Below are 12795 nucleotides of genomic sequence, written 5' to 3'. Positions count from 1 at the left end.
GGATATATAATATCCTATGATCTTATATAGGCATATGAAAATAAAACATCAGGCGGTATCTTTGTGATATAGCAAGAATGCTTTCAAAGTAAAATGTGAAATGGCATGTTTTTAACCTTACAAGTCAATTTTATTTTTATAGGGTATCCAGAGTTTCCAGATAGGTGTTAAAATAGTCTTTAAACGTTTGTTTTGTGACAAAAAAAACTCGGACGGCCCTTTCTATTCCAACGCCAAACAAACAGGAACCAAAGAACAAAAACGTAAATACCCAGAGATACGTGTTTTAGTTCGATTTTTGTTTCTTGAAATATAGCAAATTGTAAATAAATGCAATTAAAACTCCAAATATAGATCCAAAATATCAAGCAAATTAGCAATGAGTGACATAAGATTAATAACAAGTTGACTATCTACTAAAATGGCTAAATTACCAAAAAAAATATTCAAGGGTGTATATTCCCAGGACCTATGTCAATACTAGTCAGAATTAAAATAGCTAATATCAGATATTATAATTCTTGGAAGAATTATACACATGTAGTATACTTTAGTTAATTTAAAAAATAAAACAATGGACTAGCAAAATAATTAAGAGGTTGCCTTTTTTAAAATTGACAGTTTAAGGCAATATTCCTTTGAACAATAGGAACACATATGCGCTGAGAATATGATTCAGTATACCAAAAATCATTTCGCACACACTTTTTCAGGAATATTCTGGAATACAGATTACATTGATGTAATTTGTGTATAGACCTTTCTCAATGTATTGAAGGAAATGGGTATCAAAAGGAGGCGAGGCAACAGCCAAAAGAAGTCAGATATAACATTGGACTTGCCCCCAGCTGTGCCTGCAGTAAGGCCAGTGGCTCTTTAGAAAAAAACAAATGAAAAAAATATACAAGTAAAATCATCCATTTCATTGAATCAGTGGTAGCTACAGTCTATGTTTGTATCTCGGAGAGAATTAAGCAAATATATACAATACATTCAGCATGAGCTATACCTGAAATGCACCAAGACTATTTCACATTTTGGAAATCATCATTTGTGAATGTCATATTCTAAAAGGATAGATTCTGCCTATCTCATTTCCTCTTTAGGGTTTAGGGAAATAAATATGTTATTGGATGTTCAGATTATGGTTTGAGAGAAAAACTTGGGAGCTACTACCATCCACAGACACATATACACACAGAAGAATATTACTACTTCCCAGAAAACATCATTGCATGTTGAATGTTGCATAGTCCAACTGGAGCAAAAAATATATTATCCTTATCTAAATAAACCAGGGTGTACTTAGACCAAGCATTGTGCTTAAAGAAAATACATCATCTTTGTTTAGACTTCTCCTATCACTGAACAATCCACGGAATATGTAGATAATTCACTTTTGCATATTCTGATTTTTATGAAGTTTATCTACAGGGAAAATTCTTCATATTCTCTTTACATTCTCAAAGCCTCAATGAGCTAAGCACCTTATCTACAGGATGAGATCTTGAGCAATATGGATTCTAGGAAAAACTTCCAATTAATAAGTGAAAAATAGATGAGGAAGAGGGAGGAATTAATTAATAAGAAGAGTCCAGAAAAGTCAAATGGAAGTCATCCTGCATCTTTGCCTTTATGATCCTCTCTTGACAAAGTCACAGGCCACTCTCTACTATAACACCTGAAGCAGAAACAGTGGGGACAGCCGATTTTAATTTGCAGGGGAAAAAAGAGTGCTTAGATCTGTTTGGATGGCCTCTGGAGGAAGGGATTAAAAGTCTGGATTTCAAGGAAGGTCACACAGTTTCTGACCCTATGTTCAGATCTGCAGTCTTTAATAGGCTATACTGATTCCAAACAGACCCCCGGACCAGACCTCTAATTCTATTTAAATACCTAGTCTACACCATCATTCCCTATCTCACCACCTTTTTAATTAAATAGGGCAAAGATAAAAACAAACCAAAGAACAAATATGAAGTGGGTCCAAGTTTGGTTCCAACACAATGTAGAATATTTTATATTATCTTCTTCCCTAGATACTATTCTGTTACTTTTGCCAGGCAATATATGACCAATAAATAGTGGGAGAAACTGTCTTAATAAAAGCATCACTACTTAGTCTGTTATTTGCAGGAACTTCCTCAGTTGAACAAAATCATTGTCTGGGGGACAGTGAGAAAAGACATCCTGTGAACCTTAGCGAAGAAGAAAGACCTCTCAGAGTACTGTAAAGAGATTATTAAAGCTTTGAGAAAATGTGCTCCAAATAAAGGCAAAGGGCTGGAATTAGATTAAAAGAAAACTGAAAAGCAACTTAGTAATATATACCCTTATTATTACGGCCACTACTTTCTATTTATTTCCCAACCCTAAATATGTCTAACTTATTTCCCATCTCGTCTTGTATAAACACAAGACAAGATTTTAAGTGAGAAAAGCTGGACAAAGGTAAATGAGAGAAGGAAAGATAAAATGAAGACTCAGGCAAGCTAATACACAAAATGTAGGCCAGAAGGTCTATATACTTATTGGAGGTGGGCCACTAATTGTGATCTGAGCTTTCAAGAAACTCAGTCTTAAAAGGCAATGCATATGGTCACTATTCATAATATCCAGAAGACACAAGCAAACCAGTTCAGAAGAACAACGATATGTGTTACTAAGGCACAAAATAAATCTCTCTCTCTCTCTCTCTCTCTCTCTCTCTCTCTCTCTCCCTCTCTCTCTCTCTCTGCCATTCAGGGAACAGACTGTGCTATGAATTGCACAATACCACCAACCACACCCCCGTAACAGCCACCATAACAAGTTTTATGAGACTATGTTTGAAAGCCTCCTTCTGTGTAGGTTAATGGCATGAGGCCTAACACAATTCAGTTCAAAAAAGTACTTTCACGAAGAACTAAAATTATTTAATAGTGTTCATCTCCACAAAAAATAGACCAACACCACTCTATATGTGTGCATATATACATATACATTTTCATACACACACACACACACACACACACACACACAATGTACTTTAAGGTATTAGATTAAGAACACAAGGGAAAATTCAGTCAGGAATTTGCAGAAGTATAGCAGAACAGTGGAATGAACTTTTTGAAAGTTCTATTAATAGAAGGTTTAAGGTAAATATCCTCCACCAGATGCATTATGACAGTTGGGCAGACCTCTGGATCCTATTCTCTCATTTTAAACTATTATTCTATGAAGCCAGTCTGGATACTCATTTCCATCTTATAGATGGAAAAAATCATAAATAGAGCAAGAAATAGAAAAAAAGTCTCCCAAGGTGACATCCAAGTCAACAGTCCAGCTTGAACTATAATTGTACTCAGTTCAGTCAGTTCAGCTGTTTACTGCGTGCCTGTGTGGTAGATGCCACAAGGGATTCAGAGGTGAGTGGCACAGACCCTGACCTCAAGGACATGTGATGTGGCCTAAGAGAATTTATGAAAGAGATGCAGACATGGGAAGGAAAAACGCTCCTAAGATAGCAAGCAGAGTGCAACAAGTGCCTTAATCAAGGCATACCAGTAGAGTTCTCTGCGGGTTCTAAAACATCACATCCTTTTCTGAAGGCTGTCGCTTGCGATATGCCTGTAAGAAAAAGTAGAAGATAGGCAGATGGATTAGGGAAGGAAGTGCAGGGTGGATGGCAAAGAGATAGTAACATGTGGTACATTCTCAGGGAGCCACATTTGGTTAGAATGTTTACAAAACACACAGAGGAGAGAGAGGTGGGAAAGCAGGGTGAGACCACATGGTCTTGAAGGTCATGGTGAAGAGACTGTATTTAACATGGTAGGGAAACGGCTCAAGACTTTAGATCCCATTATCACACTTGTTGATCAATTCATTCATCTTTATAAACGCACCATGTCTACCATAGGAGATATCTTTTAGAAAGAAAAAAATTGAAAAACTAATTGAAAATAATCCATATTATCTACGTCTCTGCATGAAAGTATGATTCCTGCAGAGAAGAAATCTGTTTAGAGCAAATGAGTATCTTCTATTATCTTTACTCAAGCACCTTCTCCTTGATAAGAACCTGTCTCTAAAGATCACACTTCACAAATGCACGAACTGTCCTAATTATAATCACTCCAACGCTCTACCCAGACATCCAGGAACTAAAAACCTTGTCTCTGACATAAATGTTCTAGATCACATTGATGTCTCATTCCAAACTTACCCAATCTCAGGCTTCAACTTCTATTTATTGTCTATAGGAAAAAGACTCTTACATTTTGTATTTTAAAAATTTTTGTATGCAATCACAAGCAATGACTGTCATGTGTCCAATAATCTGACCCATGTCTTTTGCTCTAGGTACACATGCAAACAGGAAGTTTATAGTGACAGCAAGTCTCAACAGAGATACTCATAACAAACTCCACAAATCAGTAACATTTCAAATTTAAGTTTTTTGTTTGTGTTTTAATTTCAATAAAAGCAGAAAATAATAGAAAAATATCCAACTGGAGAAACAACTAAAATAAATGTAAATGAACTGCTAAAGAAACTACTTGTTTCTAGAACATAGCAATATGAGAGTTTAAAAAGTGAAAATTTCTTTGGGTCCTAAACTAGTTTTGCTCTCTATATAGTGGTAATGAACTTCTTTGTAACATTAAGTCACATTTGGGAGTAACAATCAGGCCAAAATCTAACTAATATTTTAGGTCTTTTTTCCTCATTTAAATTTTAGAATTTTTCAAGACATTAATACTTCTTTCTCCTTTGACACTGTTACCAAATTGTTTTTCAATCAGTTTATGATATAAAAATGAATGTATAATAACATAGAGATGATTTGAAATTATAAATTTTAGAATAATTCTAAGCTATTTCTCTAAATATTGGTGTTGAGATATACCATTTAGTATGAGCAAATATCTTTCAGATATGCATAGAGTACATTTCATCCTAAAATTTAATTCATGATAACAAACTTTTAATAAAGAGATATTTTAAATCTATATTTTTGGGAATGCCACAGTATATTTTTTAAAAAATCTCTTAAAATGATGAAAAAGAGGGTATTTGTTTTTTTCCACTGTACTCATTAAACCACAAGGATATATTCAAAGTGTAGGTCTTTTCACATGTAGGAGGTTGAATAAATATTTAATTTCAATGAAAACAAAAAAATATATAATAAACTCTCATTACAGTAAATTGCCACTCACCTATAAAAGCTGAAACACAGAAAAAATAAAAATAATGCATGTAAGAAAAACAAAATATTGAGGAACATTAATCTGAGATCTGGGAAAGAATGGGAATAGAAGAAATTAGCAGTTTCTCTGCCCTCTGGTGTCAATAAAATCAACTGCAGCTTGACTAAAGTAAGGCATAATGAAATGTTCCTATTATGAAATCAAATTTCCCCCTGCCAAAATATCTGCAATAAAAATCCTAATGGCTACATGCCAAATTACAAGACTGTTGAACTTTTCTTTATTTACTGTGTTGAACTTTTAGCTAGACTATTTTACAAAGGAAACTGTATTTTTTTTAATTTTATTGCTGTATTTTATATATTCAGTAGGCTAACCATTTAATCCCAAGATTATTTTATAAAGTTATATGTAGAATGATATCCAGAGAAGAAACTACTTCAGTTTGTAATAAATCTCCAAAAAAAAAGTCAAAAACTTTAAAACTATTCCTTTTTTACTCAATCCCACAAATATATGAGTTTCTAGAGTAGTTTTCTACCAGAAATATTGGATTGAGTAATTTAGGCATTTCATATTTCCCAAAGGAAAGCCTTTTAATTATCTGGCCAATTTTACAGTGGAATGTATTTGAACTTCACCGTGATAACTTAGAAGAGTAAATTTACTGTGTGTGTGTGTGTATACATATATATATTCTGTTCTCAGTAATACAGTATTAATGAAAAAATTCAGAAAAAATAAACATGTACTGACATTTCTTTCATTTTTTATTGTAAATGAATTATTTACCTCCAGTGCCAAATAAGTTTTCAAATAAATAACTTGGGATGTATTTTGTCACACACATCACTCTAACCTCCTTTGGGATGAATTAAATTGCTTACATGCTTAAAGGTATATATTTATCCCATGAATATGCCCATGAAAATTATTGTTGCACTTTTTAAAATGAATTTGTTGCTTCCTGGACAGGTAAAAATGGTATTTTTTCTTTAACCAATGAAAAGTATCAGAGAAATAAACAGAAGGTATGATCTACTGATGTAAATAATACCTAGTCAAGGTCGACCTATGTCCATGTATGCAGAACAATTATATGTAACAAAAACAAATCAATATCCAGGAAATTTACATTTTATTCACAGCTTGAAGTGTTGTCGTCATGTTGCACCCTGCCCCCGCAACACACACAGGCCTCCAATCATGAATTGGAGAGGAGTGACAATCTGTGCTTTCTCTAAGAATTTACACCAGGGGCAGACACAGTGTTTTGGATACCTTCCAGGTTTCAGCTTCGTAAAATTTCATTCAAGGACCTGCTTCAAGATTCACCTCACCGGGAATCCCCAGGTGCCCTCCTAAGGCTTCCATCTGCGACTCTCATGTTTGACATTTGTGGACGCATGTATATTTCCAGAGAAATCATTATCACCACCCCCCCAGAATTAAAACAAAACCTTATTAGCCTAAACAGAAAGTTTGTTTCCTTTTCTTTGCCAAGGTTTTATTTTTATTTCCCCCTCATTTCACCTCCTCTCCAAGTCCACCCAAGTTCACAAATTTCTGCCAACGTCTCTCTCAATCTCTCTCTCTCTGCCAGTTTCTTCACTTTCTTCCTGAGGGACAGAAATGCGGCGCAGGCACTAGCTGGCAGCGGGCAGGGTCCCGGGAGGCAGCTGCATCTCCGGCTCAGCAGCGCCTCGCCCAGAGGAGCCAGCCGGCCGCTGGCGCAGGGCTGCATCTCCGGCTCTGCGCTCGGCCGGGGGCGCGGCTGCCGGCTGGACGCGCACCTGGCTGGAACAGCCGTCAGAGCAGTAAGCGCTACCACTGGGAAGATGCGGAGGCCAGGGCTACGCGCCAGGGCAATGCCAGGGCACTCGGAGGAACCCCGGCACGTTCAGGCCTGTTTGCGAAGCCGACCCGCCGAGGACAAAGGGACCAGAGGCGCGACCGCCCCACTTCTGCCACCTCCTACGCTCCTTTGCACCCCGCCGCACCTACCCGGCCCCATTTCCAGCACCTTCTCAACCCCAGACACCGAAAGGGAGCTAAGGTGGGGGATCGCCTGGGGGAGAAAGGTGCGGCCCCTGGGAATTTTCTCCAGCTGAGGGGAGCCTTGCAATCCCTAGCTGGCCACAACCTCATCACACGCTGGCTTCGTTTTCGTTTATCCCCGCAGCTAGGAAGGAGGGGAGCCGGAGATGAGACGGCCCGGGAACGCCTGCTCCTGGGTGGGGTATCCACAGAAGGAGGTTTGCTCTGACACCAGAACCCACTCTGGGAGACTTGGGGGAGGCAGTACCACCCCCTGGCGCTCAGGTGAAGCAAGCCCGAATCGTCAAGAAAACCCCTAGTCCCCTCCATCCTTCGTTAGCCAACCCTCTTCTCCCCATTAGGAAAGACCAAGATTACCCAAAAAGCAATTGCAGTAACTTTCCGAAGGGCAGACAGATGAAGAAGGGGTGGATTGAGAATGGGGGCACTAGAGAGGTCTTACAGCTGAGCATAAAATCAAGAAGCCCAAGCGCATCTTACCATTGATTTGGTTTCCAGGATCCCCTTCAGCGAACTGAAACCGGTCCATTAAAAAGTGGCAAAGTAACACAACTCCTGCAGCGGCCAGGTCAGCCCTCCGGAACCTCGCCATGCCGCCGCCGAGACCTCCCTCCTCCTCCCCGCCAGTCTTGCCCTGGCGCCCTGTGTTCCCAGTGGGGATGGGGACGACGGGCTTAACGCTGCGGACAGGTCTCGGCTGGACCCGGAGGCCTCTGTAAATTTCGCTGGGATTTCACACTCTGGAGCCAGGAAGAGGAAGAAGAGTACGGGGGGAACGCAGTCCTCTCCGGACCTCCGGGTCTCTCTTCGCAACTTGCCACAATACTCGCAGCCCTCACCCTAGACAGAGAACCACCACCGCAGGGAGGGAAGACCACTTGCAGCCTGAGCTCGCAAACTCTCGCTTCCGCACAGGCAGCGCCACCCGGGTGCCCGCAGACGGTGACTTCCGAGCACCAGCGATGCGCTCCACTGGGTTCAAAACAGATCTAATTCCACAGCCAGCGTGGGTGCCTCCTCCAAATCCAAGAGGACTGTTGGCTCGGAAGGAACTTTTCCCAGTCTTGGGACGGCCCTCGCGGGAGGCTTGGGTTTACGGGAAAGGGGTTACTGTGGACTGGCGAAACCCCTCCGACAAGTTTTTCTTCTTTTCTTCGCCCGACGCCGAGCGCGCGTCCTTTCTCGCAGCCGGAGGGATGGATGGGCAGCCCCAAATTGCTGAGCCCTGGGAAGGCTCAGGCTGCAGCAGTCTGAGGTCCCAAGCCAGGAAAAAAAGAAAAGAAAAAAATTGTTTAAAAAAAAACAAAGGGAAGAGGAAGAAGAAAGAAATAAGGAGAAAAAAAAAAAAAGTCAGGCTGAAACCTATTGGGAGAGGTTCCTCCTAGCTAAGGAGGAGGTGGCCCCAAACCATACCAAGCCCCGGAGTTGGGTGGCGGAGGAGGCGCCGCCGCCGCCGCCGCCGCGCTCCCCCGCGCTCCTGCTCCACACTTTGGGGAGGGAAGGCAGCTCGCAATTTGCCAGATCGGCCGCTGCACCCTCCTCCCTCCTCCCTCCTCCCTCCCACTCGCTCCTCCAGCCTTTTACCACCTTTCTCCCCGCAACCAGCAGCTACCACCGACCTGTCCAATGGCTGCACTTTCCTCAGGGTTGGCAGAGGAGTCGCCGAGAGATTAAACCCGGGGAGCAATGCAAGGGGGAGTGAGAGGGCAACTCCAGCCCGGCGCGCCCCCGGCAGCCGGCGGCCCGGAGCGCCGGGAGAGGCGGCGAGAAAGGCGAGCCAGGAGGGTAGTGCCGGGCGGCGCCTCCGCGCCGCCGGGTAGCCATCCCTGCACCCGCCTCGCGCCCTTTGCAGTCCGGCCAGCGGCTCCCGCACCCACCTGGCCCCCGGGCCGCCTTCGCGCCCAGCTGCGGGGAATCGCGGCCCGCCGGCGGGTTCTTCCTGGGCGCTAAAGGGTTAATTAGAGTTCGCCATTCCCCGGAGAGCTTGTGTGGCAGTAGTTGGGGTGTGAAGAAAGCAAACCAGAGCGGGTTCGGTTACTGACCCCGCGAAGCCCCTTCGGACCCCAGACCCGCGAGACGTGTGGAGGAAGGTAGCTTGGGGCAACGCGGTCCCGCCGCCACAGCTGCTTTGTAAAGTGTCAGCTGGAGGGAAAGCCTAGAGTTTAAAGAAACAGGAGGCCCACCGAATTTCCTACGGGGGCTTTAACAGGCATTCGCTAGCTAGTTTGTTTTTGTTTTTTTTCCAGCTCGCGGATGTGCTTTAGCGTTAACCCTTTCCACCCCCTTCATTAGTTTACATCTGATTTTGCAGTTAATCTCATTTTAAAGGGATAAATACAGAGAAAGCAAAGCACATTGGTTAAAAGTACATATTCTAGAACCAACCATAGTGGACTGAAATTCCACCTCCCCGGCTAAATACCTATCTGACTTTGCTTAATCCCTTAGTGCCTTGGTTCCTCAGCCATCAAATGGGGAGAATTGTAGTTACCCTTATGGGTTGTTGTATTGGATTAAATGAGTTAATACTGCATACTTAAAGGATTGAGACCAGTGTCTGGCACAAAGTACATTACTTTATGTTTCTTAAATTAAGAGAGAAGAGAGGGAGTACTAAATCAAATGGAGATTTCACTTCAGTGTTCTGAGTGCAAAAGGTCCTGTTAGTCTATTCTTGTCCACTCTGTTCCATGCTCTGAGTAGTTTACAGATGCCATAATAAACACCTTAATTTTATCACACTACCCACTGAAAGTGGATCTGGATAATCAAACTACTCTGCTAATTTGATGTTAAAAGAATGGCTCTGTCGTGGTTACTTAGCTGGTGAGAAGGAAAACAGGAAGTGTTAATGTTTTCCCCAATTCAATACTCAATTTGCTCTTTATTTCAGCATATATGTATTTCAGAATTATATGTAAATACATACATTCATACATATAGAGAAACATGTTATGCATACAGACTTGCCAAGACCCTTCCTCTCCCAACAGGTTCATTTCTTCCTCCTCACTATACATAGGGAAACTGGTTCTTTCATTTCTGCTCAGTGAAGAGTTTTTAACTTCTATGTAACATATATCCAAATTTGAGTACCTAAGGAGACGATCTGTGTGACATTAAGTTGGAAAACTGAGTCTTCTTATCAAAATTTGATTGCCCTTAAATTCATGTTGATTTTTCATTTTTTTGTCTGCATCCCCGGTGAGGTCACTACTTCATGAATCTGTGTGGAAAGCTTCCTAAAGCAGTCTGTGAAACTCCAATTCCTATTATACGCAAAATTATAGGGAACCCAAAAGGAGCCACCTCAAGAAAATCTGGCTAATTTTAATCCTGGCTAATTAAAAGTAGCTTATGTTGAGGCTTAAATGATTTGAGTTTGCCATATACATTTCACCATAGCTGAATTGTCTATTTCAATTTCTTGGAGAGAAACGAAGATGACTTTATGGAAAAAGTCTCATCTTCCATCTGATTTGTGAGAAGAGTTATAAAGAGTCAGGTCTGTTTCTATTTACTATAGTTATAAGAACTGAATTGCTGGTTTTGCTTTTCTTTTCTTTTTTTTTTTTTTCTTTTCTTTCTTTAACCCACTGGTTTAATTTTAGCTAACCTCTCAAGGAACAAATGAATCAGGAATCACAAAGGAGTAGGATGTGAGTTCTTCTTCATGACAAAGATCTGGAATTCATAGAACACTTTATTCTTTAAGATCTTAAGATTGTATCTCAGAATCACACTCAACAACACAGATTTGGACAGACATTAGCACCTGACCTAATGTATGTACAGATTTCAAACTTGTTTGCAACCCTTATCTACACCAACTTTCAGAGATTTTTAGACATTCCAAGTGCAGCACTATCTGTATAAAGGTAAGTACAATTACCCACATCCATCTCTCACGTTGCTGGGTTTCCAAGGACCTGTTTTGAATTGAAACTTGGCTAACAGGATACTCAAGAAAACATTATGCTCACTTGGAAAAAACAGATGAAATACAGGCTGTGGAGTACTTAGTATTTATTGTAATCTTTTTTAAAAATTACTTCAGGACATAGTTTTTGTCATTTTAATAGGATTTGTTAAAACTTTCTACAATTGCCGTCAGATAAAGGGAAAATTGCTATTAGTATTGCTGTAATTCAGTCCTAAACTAATATTATGACCTTTTCCTCTCAGTCTATGGTATTTCCTCTCCCTCCTCATTTGATAGCACTAATTTTTTGACCTCTGGTGTGGAATTACAAGACTCATTTGTTCATCTTGGCTGACTTCTGCTCTTAAAATCAATTGGTATTTAATTATATTATTGATGGATGTTTTCAGCTTTTTGCTCTTTTATAGTTTTAAGTATAAATTTTATAGTGTTTTGCATCAAAGAAGCTTTTTTTTTCCCCCCAAATTCACCTAACAGCTAATATGACATTTTTTACAGGAACATTTAACATACAAGAACACTTAATGCCTTTTATCCTCATATCAATGCTACATTTACTATGTAGATGAAATTAACAATATAATTATATTTGGCTCACTCATAATGAAATAATATATTGCATTAAAATAGCATTTGTTTACACTGTCTTATTTCTGAATCTTAATAAGCTAAAGCTTTTTCTTTTTACCAGTAAACAGCAATGTACAAAAATGTGCAACTCAAAATAGTAGAAAACAAATGATTAAAGTGGAATTGTACACTCTTTAAAAGGGTAGAGGCATTATCTTACATTTCAAGGACATTAAGAAAGTGAAAAGAGGGAGCGCCCTTCTAGTTGCTAGATGGGATGATGCCCAATCCATTAATTGCTTAATAAAGCTAATTAATTCTTCAAAAACAAAGTTTTTTTTTTTTTTTAAAGGAAAAAGACAATCCACAGAATGGGAGAAAATATTTGCAGTTCATATATCTGATAAGAGCCTAGAATCCAGAATATATGAAGAACTCTTACAACTCAATAATAATTAAAAAAACAAAACAAAAAAAACCCTAATTAAAAGGGGCAAAAGGTTTGACAAGACAGTTGTCCAAAGAAGATACACAAATGCCAGAGAAGCACATGAAAAGAGGTTCAATATCAACAGTCAGCAGGAAAATGTAAATCAAAACCACAATGAGATACCACTTTACACCAATGAAGCACTCCCCTTGGGAAACTATGCACCTACTCCAGTGCCTAGTCCACCCTTCAAAGCAATTTTGGAACTCTTTTTCTGGAATGCTGACTAGTGATATTGAGCAATGAGGTATGCAGCACTTTTTTCTAGGATGAGTTCGTTAACTTAATTGTCAGACTTTCTATTTTATATCCATTAGTTGATGGACATATACAGTGTTCCCGCTTTTTGGCTATTATGAATAATGATGTTATGAACATCCATGTACAAGTCATACAAATTGCATAGATATGTGGATGATATGGTGACTGTTTAACTTTGTGAGGAAATGATGAACTTTTTCCACAGTGTCTGTACCTTTTTACATTCTCAGCAATGTATGAGGGTCCCAATTTCTGATAATCCTCACAGACATTTGTTC

General features: G+C 40.0%; 1 protein-coding gene across 4 annotated transcripts in view; it reads right to left on the bottom strand.

The window, feature by feature from the left end:
* PLXDC2 (plexin domain containing 2) overlaps nucleotides 1–9267 on the bottom strand; it is a 390269-nt gene extending 381002 nt beyond the window's left edge. The window contains exons 1-3 of one of the 4 annotated variants that reach the window (XM_074324846.1): nucleotides 9131–9267; nucleotides 7734–8503; nucleotides 3544–3609 (exon numbers count right to left, since the gene is read on the bottom strand). In XM_074324846.1, the coding sequence (XP_074180947.1) occupies nucleotides 3544–3609; nucleotides 7734–7845 (178 nt within the window). In that variant the 5' untranslated portion in view covers nucleotides 7846–8503; nucleotides 9131–9267. Of the gene's footprint in view, nucleotides 1–3543; nucleotides 3610–7733; nucleotides 8629–8666; nucleotides 8771–8872; nucleotides 9008–9130 lie in introns of those variants that run through there. The other 3 variants (XM_074324845.1, XM_074324844.1, XM_019756009.2) reach the window with 3 other exon arrangements.
* Nucleotides 9268–12795: the final 3528 nt, after the last annotated feature.

This window comes from Rhinolophus sinicus, linkage group LG02 (assembly GCF_036562045.2).
Source record: "Rhinolophus sinicus isolate RSC01 linkage group LG02, ASM3656204v1, whole genome shotgun sequence".
NCBI lineage: Eukaryota > Metazoa > Chordata > Mammalia > Chiroptera > Rhinolophidae > Rhinolophus > Rhinolophus sinicus.
The sequence above is the reverse complement of the archived record's forward strand: the minus strand, read 5'-3'. Positions and strand labels throughout refer to the sequence as shown.